The 27949-nt window shown below is 40.5% G+C and overlaps 1 protein-coding gene across 4 annotated transcripts in view; it reads right to left on the bottom strand.

Annotated features, from left to right (window-relative positions):
* Window positions 1–5583: 5583 nt before the first annotated feature.
* Window positions 5584–27949, bottom strand: part of LOC135493846 (centriole and centriolar satellite protein OFD1-like) — a 462799-nt gene continuing 440433 nt past the window's right edge. For 3 of the 4 annotated variants that reach the window (XM_064781463.1, XM_064781462.1, XM_064781464.1), the window contains 3 exons: window positions 25147–25302; window positions 14558–14655; window positions 5584–14340 (listed from right to left, as the gene is read on the bottom strand). In XM_064781463.1, coding sequence (XP_064637533.1) covers window positions 14307–14340; window positions 14558–14655; window positions 25147–25302 — 288 coding nt within the window. In that variant the 3' untranslated portion in view covers window positions 5584–14306. The remainder of the gene's footprint in view (window positions 14341–14557; window positions 14656–25146; window positions 25303–27949) is intronic. The other variant, XM_064781465.1, reaches the window with a different exon arrangement.

Here is a 27949-nt window from a genome sequence, read left to right as displayed (position 1 = left end):
CTAGTTGAAAACGTCCTTGGGTTAAAACGTTCCTGGGTTGGACAAAACGTCCTCAGTGCTCATTGTAGTAAGGAAAACATCGCAAAGTTGATTTGAGAAATTGTAAATGAAATTGGAGGGTAACCCACACCTCATTTTTATCATAATTTATGCAATTGCAATTTGATGTTTCATAATCAGGGTGAACATTATATTGCTGGACAACATTCCTACCACTGGCACCAGTCCAGGACAACAAGCACCACACACAAAAGACCCCCAGACTGCGCCTTGGCCCAGAAGGAAATACTAAGTTTAACTAAGAAAGAAGGGCAACCAGCCATGCGCACTCCGAGCCCCATGACCCTAATGAATCAAGACGGGGACATTAGAACTAGGTTAACCTGCTGGGAACGTTTTGAAGCAAGGTCCAAGGACGTTTACGTGGTAACATTTTAACAAAATACCGTTCAGGTTGAACGAGGCCCTCCAGACATACGATCCTGCATGAGTTCTCCCCGCAACCAACAATTGCGTGGTAGACCGCAGTGTTAGGCTATATAAGCCCCTTTTACCGACTTCGAAGGCTACAATGTACAGCAGGCCAATTCAAAATGCATGCATGCATGCATGGGCAGCCTCAGCACTCAGCGCCTAGGCCTACGTAATGTCTGTATGTACATCATGTACATTTTGTATGCATATTAGGTTTCAAAGATGCTTTTCTGCACTATGTGGCAAAAGTATGCAGTCAGCACAACTATAGTACTTGAAATCTCACCTTATTTGTAGTTTTGTCAGTAATACTAACGACGGAAGGTGATGGAATCATGACTTAAAGTTAGAAAAGTTTGCTAGAAAGTTGGATGACGACAATGCTCAAAAAGTTTCGCGGGCAGTTTACGCAACGGCACGAGGCCAGCCTCGGACCTATGTATGAAGAGATCTATTTGCAGCCGCGCGCGACTGATATAGTTCCCTTTCTTATCTCCGATGAGATATCATACGGTGGATATCGTTTGGTCAGTGATTCCAAATTTGGTTCTAAGAGGTCAAAGTAGTTTTTTGTGTCATGTCCTAATCATAATCTTACTATATTTACAAACATTTATTATGAGGCCCGGTTCCCGTAGCCCATCCTCGATGTGCTCCGCTCTGTACATCTAAGTACATTGCTGTACATCGAGCCTATGTGTTACACTCCCCCCCGCAGTGGTTATCCCGCCCCTTTTCGTATGCCGAGGATGAGGATGACAGACGCCGCAATCCGAACCCGGAATCCGAAGAGACTGGGTTCAGAGTCTACTATGTGAGGGCTCCAAGAGTGAGGGAATTCCCGCACCACGCATTTTAAGCTTTCTGCTATTGGAAAACCCCTCTGGTCCAAAAAAAGTTTAAGACCGTCACAGACCTAGCTGACCAATCGGGTCATTCTTTCGCAACCAATCGGTTTCGCTTATAAGCAGCTCGCAGTTCGTCCCTTTTGCTATGCTAGGGACGAATCGATTGGTCTAATGGTTCCCGTGCCCGAAATTACAACTATAGCGCAGAGAATCAGTCTGAATGAAAAAACGGGCGAGTGTCTTTGTGTAGGGAACCTTCCTACCTTGCCACCCAGAGCACCTCCACTCTTCTGGGTATGGAGCGGGGGGGGGGGGGGGCGCTTTCGGCCCTTTTCCAACAAGAAGTGGCGATCTGTTAAGCATCCCCCTCCCATTCGCCTTATACCACCAGGACCAAAAAGTGCACCACGGATTGCTGATTTAGGCCATGCCCCCCCCCCCCACAAACGCACACACCACCACCACCACCACCACCACCAAACACCCACGACCACACATGATTATATTGGGTCAAGACCTTCGCCCCACACCTTCTCCTTTGCCAGTAACCAGTGGTTTTCAATCGAAAACTAGGTTGACATCGATTTATATGTCACCAAGCCGGGTAGGGAGGGGCCACAGGCAGCCTCCCTAAACGGTGAAACGGTACCCGTGAAACCCGAACGTGATAATGTGGAGAGTTAATTTATTTAGTATTGGTGGTGACCAGGATAATAGTTATGATCGACTAGTTACCGCTGCCCATAAGAGAATAGTTGACTTGAGCATGTATGAGGACGATCTAACAGTAGTTACCGCTGCCCATAAGAGAATAGTTAACTCGAGCATGTAAGTTAGCAATAGTTACTTGCTGACCACCGATAACTAACCTAACTAAAAGAGTACTGCTTACCATTTAACTATGCATGAATCAGGTGGTCGGGGATGGCGCTCGTCGCGATCGATCGAGCTCATTTTGTTTATACAGAGTTAAGATGACTTTTCTGACAAGTTGAGACCGAAATTTCGAGATTCTGTGACAATAAGTTATCATTTGACTAACGACATAGCCTCCTGGTGATGATAGTTTGTCGGCGAAGGCGCTTGTAGCGACTGATTGCCTTCATTTTGGTTATATAGAGTCGAGATCACCAGACAAATTAAGACAGATTTTTCGAGATTCCGCGACGATAAGTTGTCATTTGACAAGCGATTTAGCCAACTGGCGATGATAGTCGGTCGGCAATGGTGCTTGTCGCGACCATTTGCGCTCATTTCATGGAATCAAGTTGACCGATCGGAGAAATTGAGACCATTATTTCGAGATTCCGAGACGATAAGTTGTCATTCGACTAGCGATATAGCCTACTCATGATAATAGTTGGTCGGTGATGGCGCTCGTTGCGACCAATCGCGCCAATTTTAGTTATAGTTTGTCGAGATGATCGTTCGGACAAGTTTAGACCGAAACTTTGAGATTATGCGACGATAAGTTGTCATTCGCCTAGCGATATAGCCTATTGACGATGATCGTTGGTCTGCAATGGCGCTTGTCACGATTGATTGCCCTCATTTTGGTTATACGGAGCCAATATGACCTTTCAGACGACCGACATTCTGAGATTCCGCGACGATAAGTTGTCATTCGCCTAGCGATATAGCCTACTGGCGATGATAGTCGGTCGGCGATGGCGCTCGTCGCGACCAATCACCCTTATATTGGTTATATAGAGTCGAGATGACCGAGGGGACAAATTGAGATGGAAATTTTGAGATTCCGCAACAATAAGTTGTCATTCAACTAATGATATAGCTTACTCGTAATGATAGTCGGTCGGCGATAGTGCTTGTCACGATTGAACGCCCTCATTTTGGTTACATAGTGTCGAGATGATCAGTCGGGCAAATTGAGACAGCGATATAACCAACTGGCGATGATAGTGGGTCGGCAATATTGCTCGTCGCGACCGATTGCGCTCATTTTAGTCATATGGATTCGAGTTGACCGTTCGGAGAAATTTAGACCGAAATTTTGAGATTCCGCGACCATAAGTTGTTATTCGACTAGCGATATAGACTACTGGCGCTCATCGCGACTGATCACGCTTATTTTGGTTATACAGATTCGAGATGACCGTTTGAAAAAATTGAGACCGACATTTCGAGATTCCGGGAGAAGAAGTTGTCAATAGACTAATGATATAGCCTTCTGGTCGGCGATGGCGCTTGTCGCGACCGATCGCGCTTATTTTGGTTACACAGATTCGAGATGACCGTTCGGACAAATTGAGACCAAATTTACGAGATTCTGCTACGAATAGTTGTCTTTCGACTAGCGATATAGCCTACTGGCGATGAAATTTGGTCGACAATGGCGCTCGTCGCAACCCATTGCGCTCACGTTAGTCATATGGAATCGAATTGAACGTTTGGAGAAATTGAGACCGAAATGTCAAGATTCCGCGCTGATAAGGTGTCATTCGCCTACCGATATAACCTACTGGTTGGCGATGGCGCTCGTTGCTACCGATTGCGCTCATTTTGGTCATACAGAGTCGAGATGACCGTTCGGACAAATTGAGACTGAAATTTCGAGATTCTGCGACAATAAGTTGTCATTCGACTAGTGACATAGCCTGCTGGTGATGATAGATAGTGGGCTATGGTGCTCGTCGCGTCCGATTGTGCTCATTTTTGTCATAAAGAGTCAAGATGACCGATCGGACAAAATGAGACTTAATTTTTGAGATTCTGGACGATAAGTCGTCATTCGACTAGCGATAAAGCCTACTGGTGATGACTGTTTGTCGGCGATGGCGCTCGTTGAGACCAATCGCGCTAATTTTTGTTACAGTTTGTCGAGATGATCGTACGGATAAGTTGAGACCGAAATTTTGAAATTCAGCAACGATAAGTTGTCATTCGTCTAGCGATATAGCCTATTGACGATGATAGTCGGTCGGCGATGGCCCTCGTCACGACAGATTGCGCTCATTTTGGTTATACAGAGTTGAGATGACGGTTCGGGGAAATTGAGACCGAACTTTTGAGATTCCACGACAATAAGTTGTCATTCGACTAGTGATATAGCCTTCTGGCCGGCGATGGCGCTCGTCGTGACCAATCACGCTCATTTTGGTACCAACTAGTCGAAATGACCATTTGGACGAATTGAGTGTAAAATTTTGAGATTCCGCGAGGAGAAGTTGTCAATTGACCAGCGACATAGCCTCCTGGTCAGCGATGGTGCTCGTCGCGACCGATCGCGCTAATTTTGGTTAAACGGAGTCGAGATGACCATTTGGACAAATCTAAACCAACATTTTTTGGAGCGACAGTCTACTACTGTGTCTGTCTGAAATTTCCAATGCATTACTCTCAATGTGCCTCAGTAACACTCTAATGGGCAATTCACACCATTTGACCTATCTGACCTTGAAAAGTAGGTCAAATCAAAACTTGTCCGTAATATGATGTATCCTTAATCCTTGCCATTAAAAATTCTGACTAGTATTAAAGATAATAAATCCATAACCCTTACGAAGATCTCAAGATTACCATGCTCACCAACGTGAAATATACGTTGTCCCCAATTCACCATGGTGAAATGCTGTCAGTTTACCGTGGTGAAAGTGTGACACATGTAGAGATGCCCAATAGGTGTCGACGTATCCGGTTGAAGAGTCGATGACAAATAATGACAACACGAGCCACTATTGGAGTAATTTTAGAGTTTGACCTCTGTGACCATTGAAATAAACTCAAGGTAAATTTTTTAGCCCAATGTTTGGCTGTTGAGATTAACCGACGGCACTCATTTGACCTACTTTAACCTGAAAAGTATGTTACATTGACCTAAATATTTCTTAACATGTGGATATGCTTAATAAGTGTCTACATATCAAGTTTGAAGAAATAATGTCAAATCATAAAGAAATGTGCAACTTTCGGATGAAACTTTTTAGTTGACCTTTGTGACCTTAAAAAGCAGGTCAAAATGGAAAAGAAAACGTATTTTCTAGATGGCTGCCTGGAGACCAGAACAGACGTTGGTCAATTCGCAATAACGAAAAATAGGTCTGGGCATATTGCCCAAAGCTACCATCATGCAAAGTTTCAGCCATTTAGCTCTAGCGGTAACAAAACGTGTTCCGCTCACAGACGACCACGACAGATAACAATTTACCGTACAAGCTCACCACAGGTGAGCTAAAAAGGATGAAGCGTAATGGTTTTAGGCAACTGATTTCAAACATAAATAATTTCAAAGGCTTCATTGTATGTTATCATGCAGCATGGCATGTTTATTATGCTATTTTCTACATACACCACGAACTGACAGTCTTTTGATATGCTCCAAGTACGAGTCATGGGTCCATGCGTACAGGGGGAGTGGTTATGAAAAGTTGGAAAACCGTGAGTACACCCTAAACACGACTACCTCTTTTTTCCTAAGGCAAGAAACCTACAGCTATGTTATTCTTGTACAAAACCGACAGCTATCTACTACTAAAACTACCATCAGCTAATCATTCCAACAAAACTGTCATCCCTCAGTCACATGACCCTGGGAATAGGATGAGCAAGGCTCAATGACCCTGAGATACCTGTTAACACTTTGAACCCTGAGCTCCTAAGGGGTATGCAGTATTTTCCAAAAAATTTTAAGAAAAAATTAGAAGAGTTATTTTCATAAAGAAAAACTGTACTGTATTCATCTATCCTCCTGCTTTTTGATAGGATAAAGCTTTATTACAGAATAACATAGCATTTATTTTGTTTACTTTTTCCCCCCCCGAGGGTCTTTTTCAGCACCCCCTTTGGGGCACTTATTTTCTTGCTTGGTGCCTCTTCTTTTACTTGCTACTAAGTTTTATAGGGCAATATTTTGTTTGTTTGTTTTTTTATTTATTGATTGAAGTCCATGAAAAACCCCTCAATCAAGAAATACATAATCTAGAGCCAATTACATATTACTGATTGCTGCTAACGACCTCCAAGTGTTTAGGGGAGACATCTACGGTTTAATTACGAAACCAAAATAATCGCTATTATGCTCAGGTAGTCGTGGTCCGAGACAAGACCACAATTGATTTTTTAAGCCTTTTAGCAGTTAATGTTTGACCGCGACGCATCAAATACTGCGTGGGGTTGTGAATCTGAAATTTTGATATGATATTCCGGACAGACATTGATATTTCCACTCTTTTCAGCCAACTGGCAGAAAAGTCTCAAAACAAATTAGCAAAATTCGAAATTAATTTTTTCATCAAATAATTTCTTTATATCTGTAGACTTGCCACAACAAATATTTTTTCAATACCTCTCCAAATATGTACTTGAGAGTTAAAAACATGCACTCGTCTAATTTATAGGCCTCGACCCTCCAACCTATGAATATTCATTAGTGGTCTTGTCTCGTCCCCTTCAGGCATGCCAGGCCAGTTTAGTGGCCACTAGGTTGTGGCTCATATAAAGTTCAGGCCGGTTTAGCAGCCTGCAGGGTTCAAAGGGTTTACTAAGTTGGAAATCTCTATCATTATGATTAAAAAGAATGCAAAAATATGTGCTTCATCAAATCAATTCTACCATTTAACCCTTTCTGGCACTCGTCTAATTTATAGGCCTCGACCAAGTCTCGCAAAATTGCGAGCATCGCAATAGCTCCGTTCTGGACGATTCTCGCAGAAATGCGAGATAGTCTATCTTTCCAGTACATCGGTTTTCCAATCATTTTTAATGCCAATCTGCATTTTTAACTGCTCGGAGGGGATTACCGATATCCTGGGGAATACCTTTTCTATTCATGCCAACTTCATAGTGATTCTTGCAAAGCCGATATTTTGCTTTCAAAAATTTTCGATTTTGGAAGAAAAAACTTTTAAAATATCCAGTCCAGAGCGCAGGTTTAGGAAAAAAATATTCAGTCCTGAAAGGGTTAACAGGGTTTTTAAGGGGAATAATACTTTGTTTCTGTATTTTTAAATGAATATTACCTGTAGCAGGTTCATGACGGACATTCTTTAACAAATTGGTAGCATGATGTTAATGATTTTAATTGAATATACGTTAAGCCCTATTCAATCACAACAATCTTTGCTGTTGCAACCAAGAGGTTTTAAAATGAAGGCAAATTAATGTCCAGTTTGAGTCCTATAGGAATAGAAATTAATACCTCACAGTGGATCCTTGGTTGCCTAACAAACACCGCTCTGTTAGACCTCAAATTGCACCAAAAACCCTCTACTGGTGCCTTTCATTTGGTATGTATTCATGGTTGTCGAGAAGTCCTCATTAGACAACCAAGGACATCTACCTCAGTATCGATTCCTTATTCTAAAACGTCTAGATTTAATGAACCACAGTTTACAGTGTAAATGCACAATGCAGAATGCGACTAAGGTGCCTTGTTTTGAATTTGGCAGTTATGGTTAGGCAACCATAACCACTTGGGTTGGTGCAAAATATGGAAGCAGTCAAAAAGCATTTAAAACCACATTTATTCCTCATCTAATTTGAGAAATTTTAGAATAGAAATTGATACCTTACTGTGAGTATTGATTGTCTCACCAAAACCGCCAGGGATGGGCTAAAATGCCTCAGTTTTGGTCAACATTTTAGCCCATCCCTGGTAGTTTTGGCGAGACAACCAACACCAACCTTGAGGTATCAATTCCTTAACCTCTTGACTACCGCCGAACGCGGTCGCAACGTTTTTACCGCCAACCACTTGAGCGGTCTACCCACCAACTTGAACTATGTTGTATAGGTGGCACTGTGGTGGAGTATTCTGGCAGGCGAAGACAGAGGTTTTGCCAGATGCACATGGCTGCACAATAGCGTGCAATAATACCAAATGAAACGGCCAAGGGCCATTGTGCTCACCGTATAGATATTTGGTGGTTAGGAATTCATCCTGGTTAAGGAACATGCTGCATGTATAGTATACAGGTCAAACCAAAGTCGGTATGACATGTGATGTATCGTTGCTTGGAGTACCTGCCATAAAAATATCATCAAAAACAAGTCACTAATAAGCGAGATAATGCACTTTTTCCTTTTTTTTAGTTTTGGCCATCTGGTGGCCAAGTCGAGAATCAGATCAGACAAAATTCAGTGACCAACACTAAATGACGTAGGGAGTCATGTGTACCAAAATTCAAGGTCATAGCTTTTGCGGTTAAGAAACTTCCCATAGTTACACGCAAACAGCAAATTTACGCCATTTGACCTCTGCGACCTTGAAAACTAGGTCAAATCACAAACCCGTACGATATGTGATGTATCCAGTCAGTTGGCCGCGCCCTCGTTCGCAGCGCTCAAAAAGCGTTTCTCTCTGCGTTGCGCTGCTACTGTCACCTATCGGTAAAAATTTAGTACTAACTCGCGCCATATTTGTGGCAGAGACTAAAACCTCTGTAGCATGCACGACTGTTCGGGGAGAGCGATTGATCAAAGATGGCGAAATTGTTAGTTATTGAAAGAAACAAGAGGCCCAAGGGCCTGGCGCTCAGCTGAGTTAATATCATTAATATCTTCCCGGTGTTTAGTTCATTATGCATGAAAATGGCATGCTCCATGGTATTTGATATCCTTTTGCGTTCACTACGGTACCAATGTTTTTGGTTGACATAATTATGCCACTGTTCATTCCTCAATCCTGACCATAATTCGGGTGAAATCATCGTATGAAAATATTTACCGAAACATGAAGTTTATGCCATGAATGAGGATACTCATTGTCATAGCCTCGTTTACAAGTACGAAGTATTTCCCCGCGAATATTCAAAACTGCTTGGCTCCTTGCCAGTTAAATAACATGTGACTATACACAAAATAGAAAACTTTGATGGAAATTGTAAATCATTTTTTTATCTATCAGGGGAAACAAGCTGATGATGATCAAATAAATCATTCATGAGAAATCGTTTTGTTGCTGAAGCTTGCATGACGAAGTTAATGCTAAACCTTTTCTTGTGCTCTACTGCGCCACCGTAGTTTTCCATTTAGACCAGCGATGACGTCATTTCTGGTGATTCCCTACGTTGTCCAATGAGCGCTTTTTAAAATGTGCCATTTGGTATTGTACAGTATGCAATGTATTTTTTCAGCGCTGCCAGTTGCCGAACAGAATGCGGTAGCTCTCTCAATTTCCAATCAATTTTTATGGGAGTGACATTATTGTATTGCTTAGAATGTCTACTTTTTACTCATGAAAGAATCGTAGAACTAAAACATTATAGGCGAACAGAATCATGCCGATTCACTGCACATACTGTGGGAATTCTCCACTTCAAAATAGCCTACATCGGCGATGTCATCGCGAACAGAGCATGCACTTCCGATATCGTTTTCACAGAAATGTGGCCAAATTTTCAAGAACTAATTTCTGAATTTAGTCCCTAAAGACCTTATGACTACCACTGAAATGAACTAGTGATAATATCGCCTACCAGACTACTTTTATATAAGCAGAAAATTGGGTACTTGAGTGTCATTGAGCTCCAAGATTATTGCACATGGCGTAAACAACATGCCGCCATTTTGTCTCCGCTTCGGTATTTCGTACGCCGCTTATAATGCACCTTCTCAATTAAAACCAACATAATAAGGCCTTACATCGTTGATTGAATAGGAACACCACACAAAACACAATAAAGTGGGGGTACAATCGATTACGAAGCTGAAGTGAACAGTGATTTATTCCTGGAGCTACTGCTTTTGTTGTGTAGCTGCCATGTTTTGAGAACTGGCAAATAGGAGACTTCATTGATTGCTGACGTCATCGGGCGGGAATTTGAATCGGCAGAAATAATTAAAAGGCAGGTAGCGCCCTCTCCTGTTAAAATTTTGAACTTTTTCTCAATAAAATAGATTTTCAAGAATTTTATCTTAATATTAGAGCATATTTCGACTAATTCTGCTGCTCCTAGGCCGATATAGGCCAGTTTCCTTCATGCACTCTCGCTCGCAGGAAGTAGGTCGAATGGCAACAATTGTTTTGAAAGTAGAGTTTGACCAGAAGTATCCAGAAATGCAAAATTGAAGTCTCTAGGTCTTACGGTTACAAAATGTGCACCATGGGTTTAACGGACGGATGGATGGATGGATGGATGGACAGACGGACGCCACTGAACAACTTATTTGACAAGCTCGGCTGACTTAGTCAGCTGAGCTAAAAATTGGTGTTTATTTCATCAAATTCCAAGCAAAATCAACCGAGTCTGATTAATTTTTCGAACGATGATATTTTCGTAATCTTCGCTGAACATACCTCACTCAAAGATATTTTCCCACTTTGCGACGATATTCGGTAAATTGATTTTTTGCGAAGTGGTTGACCAATCCTAAATGAATTCATATCTTTTAAAACATTTGAGCACCCGGTTTCCTAAATATTTCTTTTTTGGCACTTAATTTGGTGATTTTTCGAAGAAATCTCATTAATATTTATGACGTTTTGGATCACGTGATGTTAATCAAGCCGTTTTTCGCGGCAATTGCGTGCACGATGCGATATTTAAAATTTTTTTTAATGCACAGCGTGTCTCAAAAAAATTGTGTTTAAAAGTGAGAATGGCATGATGGTAGCCTGTTTGAGTTCTGTTGATGAATATGCTTAGTCGGACTATAATTTCTAAAACTTGTGGCCTAATGACCAGATGATTTTGAGCCTTTTGATAAAGCTACTGGTAGAATAGTCATCAGACATGTCAGAGTGACAGTGACTGAGTGAGTGTTATGTTATGTTATGAGACTGGAGGTATGTCATGTGTTCCACCATATCGTCATTGATATTGACCAGGAATACTATCGATTTGTGTGGATGTGCTCAAACAGTAAAGCATGAGCCATGATGCTTCACTTCCGAACAGATCCAGGTGACTGAGATGTCTACTACTACTGTTGGGCAATCCGGCTGATTCTTAATTCAGAAATTTCTCTGTATATCCTGTGTGAAAATAAACTTTCTCATAATGATATATCTCTTGTTTGTTTGGTAATTTTAGTTGTCTATGTTTAGGCACTTTTTTGCCAGATTTGCCTGTAAAAGGCTGCCATAGTTCAGGAAAAGAAATCATATACACATTACAATGTGGATCTTCACGGTCCAAAACACCAGGGCCTACTAAGTGACATGGCTCAATAATAGGCATTGTCTGGTAATTTTGGACGACCTTTGGATGGATAGTTTATTTTCCCTGACCGTGGCCTGGGTCTGAACGGGCTTCCAAGCCATCAATGGTGCTTATAAACCCGGGAATAGCCTCATCAGTACCCCCACAAGAGTTATTTTGTGCCAGACATCGCGCACAGAACTTACCAATCTCATTTTTAGAGTCGCTGTATCAGTAAAAGATAATACCAAAAAGCTGATAAAGTATGTAATTTGAGCAGCATGACCAATGCCAGTGTTAAAGGTGTAAACTTAACCTATTACAGGACATCTTCCTGCAAGATTGTGATTGGTTTAACTTGAAGTTTGTCATCAATTTGTCTGTTGTAAATGTACATCCATGCTGTTGTCATTCAGGAAAAATCTGCTTTATCTTTCAGCTAATACTTTCACTTCTCCAGTCAATTGGGTTTGATGAACATGTCAAGCTGTTGAATGGTGTAAACAATCATTAGCAAATAACGTCACGAATGAAAATAAATTTGATTCCTTCCACTTGAAAAGTTCAACAGCACCACTTGCAAGAATTTGAATTTGGCATTGTGTTTTACACCCTTCAACAATCGACTGTCTGTTTGTTATTAGTGTTCTTGTTTCAATTGTAGTGTTTCACTGTCAAAGAGTTTCAAGATGCAGAAGAGAGGATTAGTTATCTTTAATGTTAAGTTTCTTCTTTGCATCATTTTGTCATTAAATTTGGGCAATGGTGGTCTCATGAAAGGAGGGATGGGCTATTGGACAAGTTTTCATAATCAGTATTCTAGAACACGTTTTGTAGCGATGGTGGCGATCCTAGTGTTCGGGCCTCTTCGGCTCAACTTCGGGTTTGGTCGGAACCTAAATCCGGCTGCAACATTTTCTGACAAAAATCAGAGGCAATTTAAACGTATTTTCCAGCCGTGCGACGGAAATAATCATTTTTTCTATCGTGTTATTCAGTCAAAGATACATAGAACAATAAATATCAGTCATTACTTCTGAGCACCCGCGATGTTTTTTATGAGTTACGTGCATTTATTCAACAAAATTACGTGAAAAAATTGCAAATTTTCGGGCGACGACCGCTATTCAAAGTAACGTCAACAGCAAACCTCAGGACTTTTTACACTTTTTTCTTAATGAAACTACTAATTAATGTTTCATCTAGAATAATATGTTCCGTTTACATGTCATTCAGAAAGGTTTTGGCAAGTTTAGGATCGATTTCCGACTTCATATTTTTCACACCTAAATGTACGCGATAATGAGCTCGTAATGATATGCAGTAGCGTCATAGCGCAGAGAGAATTACGCGGAAATGGGGGCGCGGCCAACTGACTGTATCCTTGCTAGGAGAACCTACCACAAATTTTTTATCGAAAACGAGTCACTCATAAGAGAGATATCACACTTTTTAGGTTTCCACTTCTGACCCCCGGTCGCCAAGTCAAGAATCGTCAGAGGTCACCTGACCTGGGGGGTCCTGTGTACAAAGTTTCAAGTTCATAGCCCAAGCGGTTAAGAAACATGCCACTGTTTTTAAAACAGGATACGGACGACAACGACGACTGACGAAGGACACTGCGGTGAGCCAATGAAATGGCCAGGGCCATTGTGCTCACCTCATGTGGAGGAAAGATGGATAAAGTCATGGTATTGTGTCATGTAGTGTTAGGTTTGATGTAGGTCCAAGCAATTACAATTTCCCCAAAATGGCCAATTTACAGTACATTCGACCTCTGTGACCTTGAAAAGTAGGTCAAATCAAAGAAGACCCGGGTGACACATTGAATGGTTGTTAGAATTAGATGTACCTATGATATAAAATTGGTGCCAATCGGGCAAGTAATTACTAAGAATAATGGCATTTTGAAGAATTTAGGATTTGGCCCCCTCCCTGGAGGCCAAACGGCAAATCAGATCGCACCAAACTTCAGTACCTGAGATCACCTGACCAAGGGCCTGACAGCCAATTTACGCCATTTGACCTCTGTGACCTTGACAAGAAAGTCAAATTAAAAACCTGTGTGACATATAATGTATGGTGGTTAGATGTACCCATGATATCAAATTGGTGGCAATCGGGCAAGAAGTTAAGGAATAATCAAATTTTTAAGGTTTTTGGATTTTGCCCCCTGGTGGTCGAGTGGTGAATCATATTGGACCAAACTTCGGTCCCTGAGATCACCTGACTAAGGGGTAAATGTGTACCAGATTTGGGATCAATAGTCATTGCAGTTTAGAAACGTGCCATCGTTACATCCTAACGGCCAATTTACACCATTTGACCTCTGTGACCTTGAAAAGTAAGTCAAATCAAAAACCCGCATGATATGTGATGTATCCTGGCTAGGAGTACCTACCATAAATTTTTTATTGAAAACGGATCATTAATAAGAGACATATCACACTATGTTTTAACTTTTAGCCCCCTATTGGCCAAGTCATGAAACAGACCGGACCGAAATTCAGTGTCAGAGTACCTCTGACCTTGGGGGTCATGTGTACAAAGTTTCAAGTTCATAGCACAAGCGGTTAAGAAACGTGCCACACAGGATACGGACGACGACGACGAACACAGGGCTATCGTATAGACTCCCCTAACGGTGAGCCAAAAAGCCTCCTGTATGGAATGGTTCAAACAGTAGTCAAGAGGCTAAACTACACATCTTCATGCACCTGAACATCAAAGATGACATGCTAAACAAGATACCCGTGTACAGTAAACTATAAAATGTTTGCCTGTAGGCAGGCTCTCTTGGCCAATTCTATCTTTACCCAGAACCATTCAACATTACAGTAATAACGTGAAATATTATCAAACTTAAAACCCTGATTTTCCTATGCTGTCACCATTCAAATTGATCAGAATCATCAGCATGCCTGAAAGAAAAGACATCATAATTACATGAGTTATCAAGTGAATTCAGATAAATATCAAAATGACAAGTGCATTTTATTGTACACTTTGCAAATTAGCAAGTGCAGCCAAAATATTAAGTCAAGCCTAGTCATAAGGTGGACAAAATAATTTTAGCACTGAGTCGAACATGAAATAATATCTGTGTCACACTAGATGATATCATGTGCATTATCTTACCCCTTTTTATCCTCAGCCACAGATAACTCTTGTTCAGATCCCGATGGAGTTGTTTCAGGGACATCCTTCTTCCAGGTGTACACCGTCTTCTTGACAACCTGAACATTGAATGACCAGAAATATATTAACCTGGTGAGACACAGGTGGTCCAATACAAGTACAGATCCAGAGGAGGGCATACCTCCCCATCCCTCCTTTCATACTGCAGAAAGTTCTTCAAAACACTTGGAATTAATAAAGACTACTATGAAAACTAGACATGCTATGAAAAACATTTTTTTACCACAAAAGTATGTGCCAACATCTCGGAAATTGTCCTCAAGGAATGTTTTTGTTTAAGCCTGCAGCACACTAGCCGCCAACTTTGGCGACAAGAAGCGTTCGGCTGACGCCTCTTGATGCCAAAGTTGGCAGCCAGTGGATCCTGGTCAGAACACACCTGCCCAGAATTGGCGTCCAGTAGCGTATTTTCTGCCACTTTAGGCTGCCATTTTGAAATCATGTGACATCAAGACGCAAGCTGATTGGCCATAGCCTCGCCGCCAACGCCAAGTCAGGCGGCCATCCGTAGCACACCTGGCTTCTTCTTGCCTTCAAACGCGGCGACACGCGTCAAAAATCAAACATGTTAGATATTAGATAGCATGTAGTTGCGGCAAGTGGCGACAAGGTGCGTTTGCTAACGCCATTCGTAGCAGACTAGGGATTTTTCAGGCGTTCAGGACTCTTGCGGCAAAAAACGCCTGTGAACGCCGAAGTTGGCGGCTAGTGTGCTGCAGGCTTTAAGAAGGAAGTCTCTGCCACTTAAAATATCGTCTGTTTTCAACAATGAAAAGGCCAGGGGCCACTGTGCTGATCGTATAGATATTTGGTGGTTAGGAATTCATGCTGGTTAGGAAACATGCTACATGTATAGTATTTAGGTCAAATTAAAAACTCATAAGACATGTGAAGTATCCTTGCTTGGAGTACCTACCATAAAATATTATCGAAAACCAAGTCAGTAATAAGCATGACATTGCAATTTTTACCTTATCAGTTTTGGCACCCTGGTGGCCAAGTCGAGAATTAGATTAAACTGCAATTCGGTGTCGGAGGATACATGACGTAGGATATCATGAGGACCAAATTTCATAGTTACACCCAAACGGCCAATTTACACCAACCTCTGTGACCTTGAAAAGTAGGTCAAATCAATCACCCATATGATATGTGATGTATCCTTGCTAGGAGAACCTACCATAAAAATGTTATCGAAAATGAGTCATTTATAAGAGAGATATCACACTTTCTAGGTTTCGACTTCTGGCCCCCTGGTGGCCAAGTCAAGAACAAGATCAGACTGAAAATCTGTGTCAAGGTTACATGACATAGGGAGTTATCCGTACCAAATTTTAAGTTGATAGCTTTAGCGGTTAAGAAACGTGCCATAGTTACACTCAAATGGCCAATTTCCACCATTTGACCTCTGTGACCTTGAAAATTAGGTCAAATCAAAAACCCATCAAAAAAGTACATAGTCACTTAGGCAATCTTGATAAAAATAATGGACCCACCAAAAGGGCTAAAATGGCGGGGGGGTCCTAACGGAAAAATCATCAAGGGCAGAGAAACGTAATGACTGTGATACTGTATAGACTCCCCTTCGGTGAGAAAAATGGAATGGCCAGGGGCCATTGTGCTCACCATATAGAAAGTTGATGGTTAAGAATTCATGCTGGTTAGGAAACGTGCTATAGTATATAGCCGAATAGAAAGTTCATGCCTTTTAACCTCTGAGACTTTGAGAAGTAGGTCAAATCGAAAACTTACAAGATATGTGATGCATCCTTGTTAGGAGTACCTATAATACCACATAAATATTATCGAAAACAAAGTCAATGAAAAACAAGATATTGCACTTTTTGCCTTCTCAGTCTTGGCCCCCTGTTGGCCAAGTCGATACTCAGATTGGACCGAAATTCGGCGTGCGAGGTTATCTGACCAAGTGAATCATGTGTACCACATTTCAAGTTCATAGCTATACAGGTTAAGAAACGTGGCATAGTTACACTCAAACGGCCAATTTACGCCATTTGACCTCTGTGACCTTGAAAATCATGTCAACTCAAAAACCTGTACGATATGTGATGCATCCTTACTAGGAGAACAAGTGTATCGAAAACAAGTCACTTACAAGAGAGATATCACACTTTTTAGATTTTCACTTTTTGCCCCCTACTGGCCAAGTCAAGAATCAGATTGGACCGAAGTTCAGTTTCACCAGTCAACTGACCTGGGGGTTTCTTTGTACAAATTATTAAGTTCATAGCTCTAGCGGTTAAGAAACGTGCCACTGTTAATTTTTAACATATTTGAGTAGTAAAGTTTTATGGTGTACTCTTCATGAAAAGTGTAAATTAACAAGTTATCAATTTTCCATTATGTTTCATGGGAATTTATCAAATATGAAAACCAAATTATGTATCTTAATCCTCTACTCAATGGTTAACAATGGCTTAACTCTTTCATTACAATATGTCATTGTTTTAGTCGACGACTTGAACAACTTGGAGACACTATGTCTGGAAGGTCATTCATCACTTCTTGCCTTCTCTAGCTTATGGGATTTGTTCTTTGTTTTAACTAGGATAACCTTACTCAACCTAGATTAACAATTAGTTTCTTATTGTCTAGCTGCTGGTATGTAACGTTTGATGTGGTTACCTGATGTATATTTAGTAAACAAGAACTCCTTCCTAGGACACAAACTGTCGTGGTCACAAAATACGGCTTTTCTGATTGGCTTGACCTATGTCGTATAAGTCTCCAAGGTTAGTAATGCTGTTTCTTATTGGTCAACAGAATCATGGATTCGCTATATAAGCTAAAGGCTTTAGGTTACAAACACTTTAACTTGGATGTTGATCAATAATAAATGGAATTCGCTAACTCGAGTCATATCCACATCTATTATAGGTAAGCCAAACTTTATATATTTTTATTCTAATGTTAAGATTGCTTTTAAGTTAGTTCTAATTAATATTTGTATATTCTGATATATCTTTCTCTTGATAATTGATATAATTTGCACCATGGTCACTCATAGGACCTTGCATTAATTTGGATCTCATCTTTAAAGAGTTGACTCGGTGTCAGTCAGATTAAATGTCTGGTGATTTGGCTGAATCACTAGTAACTCTGGATTCATTATATAGGTAACTTGATATCATTCATTCATTGTATCTGTATATCGCACAGCATATTTAACAATTACTTATTCAATTGTACTAGGACTTTAACTTGGATGTTGATCAGTAATAAATGGGATTCGCTAACTGGAGTCTTATCCACACCTATTACAGATTTTGCTAGTCCTCCCCATTCCCCCATAATAAAAGCCAAAATTACAATTTAAGTAGTAAAAACAACTATTAATCAGTTATTCTGAGTTGGAAGTAGTAAAAGAAATAGTTAAAAAGATCAGTTAAAAAGCCGGACCAATCAGATGTGCCCAATCTGAGAAATAACTTTTTTATTAGTACAACCATCCACCAATCAAGAGCGCTAAAATTTGGCAGACGATAAACATGTTCAGCCACCATTTTTCCAAGCTTTGTTTGCTCGTGGTACTCGAACCGACAAATGCAAGCTTTACAGAGAGGATCTTATAAGAGTGGGGGGACCCAACAGAGCTTCCAGCGTTGATGGTAGGTCACATAGCACTGCTATAGGTAGTTTTTTTTACATTTAGAATAATTCAGAATGGTAATTTAGGCCGTTTTCTGGTAAGCTTTTTCTGGAGGTCACGACTGGCTGCCAGATGTACACCGTATACAGTGTGTTACTGTGTTTCTTGCACAACAAGTCCATGAGTCAGCATGCCGCTGAGTTGACCTTCGTTTAAATATTCGTAATTCGTGCCCTGTAACTTCATCAATTACACAAAGGTGGCGGATCGTTTGTTTCAATAACTCAACACAACGATAAATGGGCATTACAAGTGGTTAGTGTACCAAATTTGCTTGCTTGGGTAGGCCTACTGTTGTTTTCTGACGTCTCTTCTCTTATATATATGCAGCAATACATTGTCATTCGAAGAATTCAGAATGGTACCATAGAGTAGCATACTCTGACTTTTTGAACAAGAGCCAGGCTGCTTCATTGACCAACTGGCTTTTCGGTGTTTCATGGTACTATATTTAAAATATGTGTCATCATTAGTTATACAATCATAAGAATAACTATGCCATTTTTGTTGCAATTCCGCAATATGAGCTCGCCGAGAAAGTATCTTTTTAGCCGAAATTGTGGCAGATCAGTTTGTGAAGAGCTACATGAGCTTGGCTTTGTATCCAATTCCATCCACTTGTGAAAAAGCCAACCAGGTTTTTGTTGCAGAAATGTTTGAAATTGTAAGTATTAATGATGAAATGGTCCAGGGACCATGCGCTCAACCCGGGTAATGTAATGCATGTCATTTGCAGTGGATATGGGGAGAACAGTTTCTGGCTAGTTTCAACAGTTTTGATTCCATTGAATAATATTATTCTTCTCGGCTCAATGGCACAAAAGAAAATTACCAGTACCATCTATGAATAGCATTTTTGTTATAAAGATGACTGAATTTCGGGGTTATTGAAGAGTGTATATGTCACATAGAAATTAATTGCCATCAGTTCGACAGTTTAGGAGTAATAGGACTTTGTTGGATGACGGCCATATTCGTCATGGTATTAGACTGAAAATTAGGGAGAGAGTACATCAATAGATAATCAAATGAAGTTTGGTTGCAATCCAATCATTAGTTTTCCGAGTACTGGACTTTGTTTAATTTTCAAGATGGCCACCTGGTGGCCATATTGATCAATGGATTTGACTGAAAATTGGGGATGTTGTAGAGAGTACATAGATATACAATCACATGAAATTTGGTTGCAATCCGACTTTGTTTAATTTTCAAGATGGCCGCCTGGCGGCCATATTTGAAGTCAGAGCGGGATAAATTTTTGGGGTAGAATAGGGGGTTCCTTGATATATGTCCTCACAAGTTTAAAACCTTCTAGCTCAAATAGAAACGAAACGTGCCACCTATCGGTGATTTAGTGAACTTTGACCTCTGCGACCTTGAAAAGTACGTTAAATCAAAAACCCGGGTGATATGTCATTTAACCTTATAAGATACCCCAACCATTAAGATTTCGTCACTCTACGTCCAACCATAAGCTTCAAAAGGGCAAAAAAGCACTTTCCAAGATGGCCGCCTGGAGGCCAGAAAGTAGGTCATATTTCGAAAAATAAAAATAAAACTGGGCATATTGGCCAAAGCTACCATCACACCAAGTTTTAGGCATCTAGCCCGAGCGGTGACGAAACGTGCTCCACTAACGGATGTCGACGACGATGGATAACACGGTATCGTATAAGCTCCCCAGAGGCGAGCTAAAATGTATCAAAAAAAGTATTTTTCAATTTTCTATGTCCAGCTTTGCTTGATTAGTGATTGTGAATTGATATAGAAAATGTCATGCAAAATAGTTTCAGATCAACCTTGTTGAGGCGAGTAAAAGATAATATCATATCATGCCATGAGTACACTTTGACTTGATAATTTTGCTGGGTCACCACTCACTATATCTGCATGCGGTTTACAATTTCAAACAGATGTCGGGGTTTGCTTGAAGGAATTCGATAGGGGACATCTTATAAGGGTATTAACTATTATCAGATGTGCAGTTTATCTGGCTGTGTACATCTAAAAAAAGCAAACTCCTTGTGTGGTATTGCATATCCATGTTATAATGGTAATAAATTTGATTTATCAATTTCCAGTCCAAAAGCTGAGGACAAGGAACAACTGGCTATGGCCATTATTGGAGTGCTACCTATTAATCAATATCATGTCTAAAAAAACCAATAGAACAGGTCTTCGTAAGTGTGACAATTATTGCTTTATTGAGTGAAAGAGGCACAAGCAAACAAATCTTCAACACATGATGAAATAGCACCTGGGTCATCACTGGTCTAAGTAGTAGCAAAGGAGGAGAAGGGTCAGTGTGATTGCTTAGGTATCACAACATACTTTACACCTTTAAAGAAAACAGTTCTTGGAAGCATGGGAAACTACACAAACACAATTTACCATATGTCCAGGTGCACATACTCAGACAACAATGAAAGCATTGGTATTGTATCTCCTTCTTTCCAAGCAACTCAATTATTCCTGCTAATTTACTTGTCCTGTTTCAGGTTGCACTTTACCAAAGGGCTCAATCTGGTTGGCCGGCTGCAGGGTTAATGACCAAATCTACAACGTCATAAAGTGGTCATTCAGCTTTTTATTGTGACCAGTGATAAATGCTGAGGGCCTCGGTTGATAGAATCATCATCAGATGTACATGTCTGGACGCACCAGGCATCAGTCTTGCAAAGACTTATGATACATTGTTAAGGACGATGAATGACTATCCTTTGGATGTTTAGGCTATCCTGTGCAAAGTACCCCTAAAACATTTCTTGCTTAAGAATTGCAAGTGTACATTTTATTTTGATTGAGACTGTTCTTCAAAAACAAGCCTTTTCCTGGGCAATTTTGGACCTCCCTTTTGTTTCTCACCCAGGCAAAAAATATTCCTTCACTTTTTTTCATTTTTAGCTCAGCTGACAAAGTCAGCGGAGCTAGTAGAATAGCTGTTCAAATGGTGTCCGTCCTGCAATCCATCCATCTAGGGACCCATCTGTGGACAAAATTGGACATTTCTGATTGGGAAGGCCTAGCCACTTCGTTGACAGTGCTAAATTAGGAGTTGCCCAAGGTGAACTCAAAAAACGAAAAATCAGCGCGATCCGACCTGTATTAAGAGAATGAGGTCATTTCGCGTGTAGATTTCTTTCCCTTTTTACCTCGGTCCACAGAGCAAATATTGTTTTCAAATGTGGCTGAATATTTTTTAATATTTTTTCATTTTTTACTTTTAATGGAATTAATATGGTTTTAACCGCCAGTTGGCGCTGCAGGCACATTGACTGAATTTTGGCGATTTCAAATTTGGCGGTGGCTCAACTTTTTGCAAGCAGTGCCGCCGATTGGCCGATCGATAGAAGAGATGCCACCATTTAAAAATGGCGGTAGTCGCTGCTTCAATGAAGATGAGTGAACTTTCTCATGTTCAATCGGTTGATACTCTTTTAATCAACATGACCATGTACCTGAAATTTGTTTAGGTACTGAAAAGAGTCTATATAATTCAGATTTATCGATAGTTTTTTATAATATTGCGGAAATTTTGTGCACAAATTAGCGAAAGTTGGTGCTCGTCTCATGTCATTTTAGAGCGAGAAATTTGTTTCCGTCGATCTCTACCACTGAAAAATCGCTTGCATAGCTTCGAATTTTTGTGAAAATAAGTATCTGAACTTGGTTTCAAATAGTCTAGAGAGTTACCTTTGTGGTGATACATATGGTATGTGATAAATATTTGTGGAATTTGTGAAATTCGGTTTTCAAACGTGCCGATGATGCAAGCGATCTCGCGTGGATTTTGCAAGTCCTGATATGTCGACCGGGTGTCAAAAATCACTCGCCTAAATTCAATTCAAAGATCAAAAATAATATCTGAACTTAGTTTCAAATAGCCTACGCAATTATCATTTCGGTGATATATAATGCATGCATGTAATAATTGATTAATCTGCCTAAAACGCGCTATTAAAACGGCGAAAGATCGTGATAAACACTCTGGTGGCGGTCGCACTAAATAACGACCGGTAGGGCCCGGCGTCTGGCGGAGAAAAAAAGGTAGCGGCCGGAGGTTGAAACGGGATTTTTATGCACTTTTAACTGTATATATATGTTGTTTGGATGTATTTCTAACAGTTCTGTAACTTTGATGACCAAGCTTGCGCCCAAAGTTGGTGAAATTGATGCTTGTTTATGGACTGCGCTAGCGACCGGAGAATTCGCCGTCGGCCATTTTGGCTACGGTCCCTGAGTTGTTGTGGTTGGCAATTTTGCAACAAATTTCGCCATTTAGGCTACGTTTGTTTACAATTATTTTGAAAGTCACATTATGACATCGTAGTATGAATTCCACTGCAGTTTCGTTACGCAGCAATGCTCATGTTTTTGGTTTGCAATCCTGTACTGTCTGTACACTGCGCTGTGCATGGCTGTACTGTAGCTGTAAAAAAGACAAAAACCATAGCATATAGCCCTATAGGACAGGCTTAGAGTAGCCTATAACTCAACAAACAGGCCCTCATGATTCATTTGATGGACACCTTATTTGATAGTACCTCATCATTAAGTCCACTAGATCCTGTTCTGTCACATGTCGTAGACGATAGACAATTTTCAAAATGTAGTACACCACTCGCTCATCTTTAAGCCCATGCAGCTCTCGGCTCACATCATGTGGGCACGGTTGGCTGTTGAGTGTTATGGTTCAGTCTGTGAGACTAATTTAAAGAGGTTACACTTTTATTTTGAATTGGAAAACAGCCCACAGGACTGACTTTTCACTGAGTAATAAGTGTGCCCTTCGAAGGTAAAGTCTCTTTCTGGATTTGCTTCCATAGATGCCTTGTTCAGGATATCATCTGACCGATGCCTGATCAAGCACAGACTGTATCCGGTGGTGTACATTTCCCCGTCTATGTCACCCTTTTTTATTCAGTCAGTGTTAATTTCTCTTCTCTTTTTTTACAGATTAACTGTTGTTGGTTATTGCAAGAGGAGTCGTTGGCACATTTCAAGTCAAGCACTTGCTGTTCCCACATTCAGAGTGAGGTGTGCTTACTCGTTTTACTGCTTTCCATTCCCGGAGAGCGTTATCAAATATCTGCTGCAAGGCAACAAATATCTGCCGCAAGGCGCTTCAAATATCTGCCGAAAGGCATTAAATATCTGCCGCACCAATAAAGTTCATTTTGTTAACCAACTCTTTATCTTCTTTTCTTCACATACAAAAAAGACCGTCCCAAACATTTGGCTGCATCCACTTCATCAATGTCCAGACAACAGTCGGTTCATTTGACCATTGTAAAGCACCAGGCCCCACCTCACAAAATACACTGTAATAATTATGTATTTTGTGTCCATGTGCATGTTATTAGTTCCACCTACGCTGCATGAAGACAAGGACTCCACTCTTTGACGTCACCACACAACTCCTTGACGTCATCACACACCCCACTACTGCAACGGCAATAGAAATGACTTTACGTCATAATACCAGGGTGACGTCAACTCAGTACTTCAGCATGCACTGATATAGCAAGAAGGTCTTTCGCATCAGCACTTCTGCGTGCTAGACGTTATAGCTTCACGTTGCCTCATAATAACGTTACCGACACACACTTGGCCCTTGCCTTCACCTATCCATTTCAGCTGAGCGCCAGGCCCTTGGGCCTCTTGTTATAGTTACTTCATACGCCCTAGTGAGTCGATCGGGAACCAATCTATCAATGGTCTGCCCGTGGCTTCAAATGCGTATGTGGAACCTAGTAAGCCAAGTTATAAGCCGAGTTAACTGTTTTATATGAGAATGCCAACACTAAGATTGAACTTGGGTTTAAGTGATGTCATCGAATCGAACTCGTGTTACATGACGTCACCAAAACAGGCGTGGCCTAGTAGTAGTGATTGACTGAATCGATTAGGAGATTTTTCAAACAAATCAGAAAATCAGAGCATAAAAACGCTTCAAAGTCATCGAAATTATCCGAATTTTGAAAAGTCTTTGGCGACGTACACTAGATGGGATTATGTTTGATAGTATAGGGGTGATAGATTCTTGGTTTATTTAGCTGTTTTGGAGAACACTCGCAATAATGTTTGTAAAATGTGAACAGAAAGAAGGAAACCAGAACATGGGTGATATAAATATTGTCACCAGACTGTGAGTCTGGTGCCCATAATTATTTCTCCTTGGTTTGATCATTGGATTTAAAAAAGTGCAGCAGAATCTGATGGACTTAAAATGGATTAAAGATGTTGTCAAAACTACTGCTTTGTTATCATCATTGTCGCCACAACCAAAATGACAGAAAATACAGAGAAAAAAAAACATCTTCAGCTTACTAAGAAAAATAGTTATTTTGGCTGATTTACTAACTTTAGTAGTTAAAAAAGTAGTGAAAAATAACTAATTATTGGCTAAAATTTTACTATTTTTCTTAGTTGTTTTTTAACTATTTCACATTAGTTAAAATAGCTATTTTTTAGTCGATGCAATAGCAACTACAAACATTAGTTAAAATTACTAATAGTTATTTTCATCACTTAATTTTAAGAGTGTATATGCCTGATCTTTAATACTGCATGCATTAAAGCCATATTCAGTATGCAAGGAATCTTTTGGTTTGAGAAAAATGATTGTCAATCTGTTTATATGAATTCTAAAGGAAAATGTTACTCATCAAGAGTAAAGCTGGCAGGTCTGCAACTGGAGGCCGCTATGCATAGTTTATGAACAAAGTTACATTTTGTGCTTGTTATTTGGCAAATCAGGTCATATTATAAAACTATAACGCCTGCATAACTTTTCCTCCAACACATTCACAAAATTGACACCAGGGGCTCCAGGGCTAAGAACTTAAAAATATCCCACCTTCATTTCTTTCTCCTTTTGTTGTTTAACCATTTCCATATACTTCTGCATGAGAGGATCTATCTGTTCTTTGTCATTGTTTGGTTCATCAGTTGCAACTGATGATTTGGCAGATTGCAATTGCGTCAGGGGAAGAAGCTCTGATGTGTTTTGTGCCTGCAATAAGATAATTCGGCCAAGCTTTTTTATCGTTTGTCTCTGTCATAGATTTTTTCAGGGAAGGGGGAATAACAAATAGAGGCTAGTTCGCCAGAGAGCTTCACTCGGTCTATCAAGTTGTACATATAACTTCCATGAAGAGCAATCCCTCAGGGTGATTCTTTTACGAACTGTATCTGTGCTTGTTATCAGAACATTTAGCCTGACGTGATAAGTTCCTGTAATATATGATCTTATAACTATCACAAGCCTCTTTCACAACCAGGAAGTTATTTTAAGGTATTCCCATCATGTTATGTAACCTTGAACAAGTGCTATACAAAATTTATCTCAGCTAGGCACTGGTAGTAATAGTATACATACTGAATGTAGGGTATGTACAGGTAAACCTCAATAAAGAGAGGTTACAAGAGCCGACAGACAGACGGACATACTGATTAAAATTACATATCGGCAAACTTTCTCAGAAACTCCTGATATAATAATCTGTCAAAGAATAGAATAGGGCCAGACATTTTTTCCAGGGGGATATTTTCTATTTCTACACCGGATTCTCTGTGTTCCCATTAGACAATTATCAAATGATTCATGGTGTACCAGGTTTAGTTTATAATGCATCCCAGGGTTAGTGTAGGGGCAGAGATAGCATGACAAGCCAGGGAAAAGATCATCTCTGAGAGAGAGGAAAAAGATGGCGGATATGTAACGAAGTGGTTTGGTGGACTCTCCGTTTTAGGCACGATTTTTAATAAGTTAGAGCTTACGCTGTTATCTCATAGTCGGAGGAGTGACGGGTGAGCGGTTAGTGACTGTGTTAAGAACAGAAAGCGTTGATTTTAGTGGTTAAGAGATGGTGTAAAGTTAGTGTGACTGTTTGCCTCTCTCTGCGGGTGAGGGTGTCCATGCATTGTGTACATGTACATACGGGCCGACAGTTTGGCTTGTTACATAACGTTCATAGACTCGGCCCACAGCTCATGGCCAAACGATCGTCACGGTTGAACAAATATAAATAGGTAACTGACATGGCATCCGGGAAAACCCCAGGCAATGAATTCGAGGCTTACGTGCGTGGGTCTTTTGATGAGCTAAAAGAGACGTTGAAGGGCTTGAAAGCTGACCAAAATAAACAAATGACGGGTTTGGAACAGCTCACAAAGACAGTGAATAAACATAGCCAATATCTTAGCAAACTGGAAGACCATGATAAAAAGCTTAAGAAGCTGAATGATACGGTAGAGGAGCATAGTAAATGTCTCATTGTTGTGAATTGGCCTGAGCGGCCAAACGAGGACATAAAAATGAGAGCACAACATCTAGTAGCGTCTTTAGAGCTGGAACAAACGCCAGAAATCGTTGATGCAGTGCGAATGAAAACGCGTTCCGTTGGGAAGCCCGGAGTTGTTAAAATGGCTTGTAAAACGAAGGAGGAAAAAATAAGCGTCCTTGATGTGAAGAAAAAGCTTGCTAAGACCAAGGATTACGAACATGTATACATACACGCTTGCAAGACGCATGGTGAACTAATCAATGACAGAAACATGAGAACCATCCTGAAACTTATCCCAGAGGGAAAGAGGTTTCGAGTCACCAATAATGGTAGAGTTGCAGAGAACAACAGGACAGAGCAAAACGATAGCGATAGGGATCATTTGAAAGGATAGCTCAAACATAGACGGATGGTGTCGGGCGATCAAACGGAGGAGAGATTACGTAATCACGGTAATAGGGGGAATACGGATACAATAGTAGGGGTGGAGACGGTAACCTAACAGGAAGAACGTGATACGGAAAACGATGAAGAAAATGATGAGGATAGGGCGGAAAACTAAATAGCCAGCAGGGGAGAGACATTTCTTTTGGATTATGGAATGTTAACGGTTGGGCTGAAGAAAGCGACGATTCAAACTGGAAACTAAGGAAAAACGTCATTGATAAGCTTAAGTGTGACATATACGTTATCGCAGAAACTCACCTCCGGAATCAAAATGAGTTACAAATACCGGGGTATCACTGGTTTGGTCTAAATCGGACGAATCTTAACCCGAGAGCAATACGTGGCTCAGGTGGAATAGGTGTTTTAATCAGTCATTGTTTATTGCAAATGTACAATGTACAAATCGTCGATACATCATGCGAAGGAATACTGTGGTTATGACTGAAGTCGAAAGTTGGTGATTTTTCATTTCTAGTATGTGGGGTATATTTACCACCTGAGAAATCCTCGCGTGGAGATTCCTCTCAAGAGTTCTTTGGCCATCTATTAAGTCAGTTCTATTGTTATTGGCAAAATGAACCAGAAATAATCTGTGGTGACTTTAATGCCAGGATAGGAAAAGAGCAGGATTCAGATGACACCAGCTTACCTTTGCGCACCTCGATTGACATGACAACTAATAAATTTTGTGGCTATCTGTTAGATTTTTGCAAGACACGAATTTGTGTATCATTAACGGACGGGCAAAAGGAACTGACAATCATACCTACGTTTCTACAAGGGGTAAATCGGTAGTGGATTACATGCTTATACCCTGTGAGCAATTCAATATGGTGAGACAATGTGACGTCATAACGATGAGCGACTTGGTTGACCGGAGCTTGTATGGGCCATGTCGTATTCCCGATCATTCCGTGATTCGTACAG

Source organism: Lineus longissimus, chromosome 9, assembly GCF_910592395.1.
Source record: "Lineus longissimus chromosome 9, tnLinLong1.2, whole genome shotgun sequence".
Classification (NCBI taxonomy): Eukaryota; Metazoa; Nemertea; class Pilidiophora; order Heteronemertea; family Lineidae; genus Lineus; species Lineus longissimus.
This window is presented reverse-complemented; position numbering and strand designations above follow the sequence as displayed.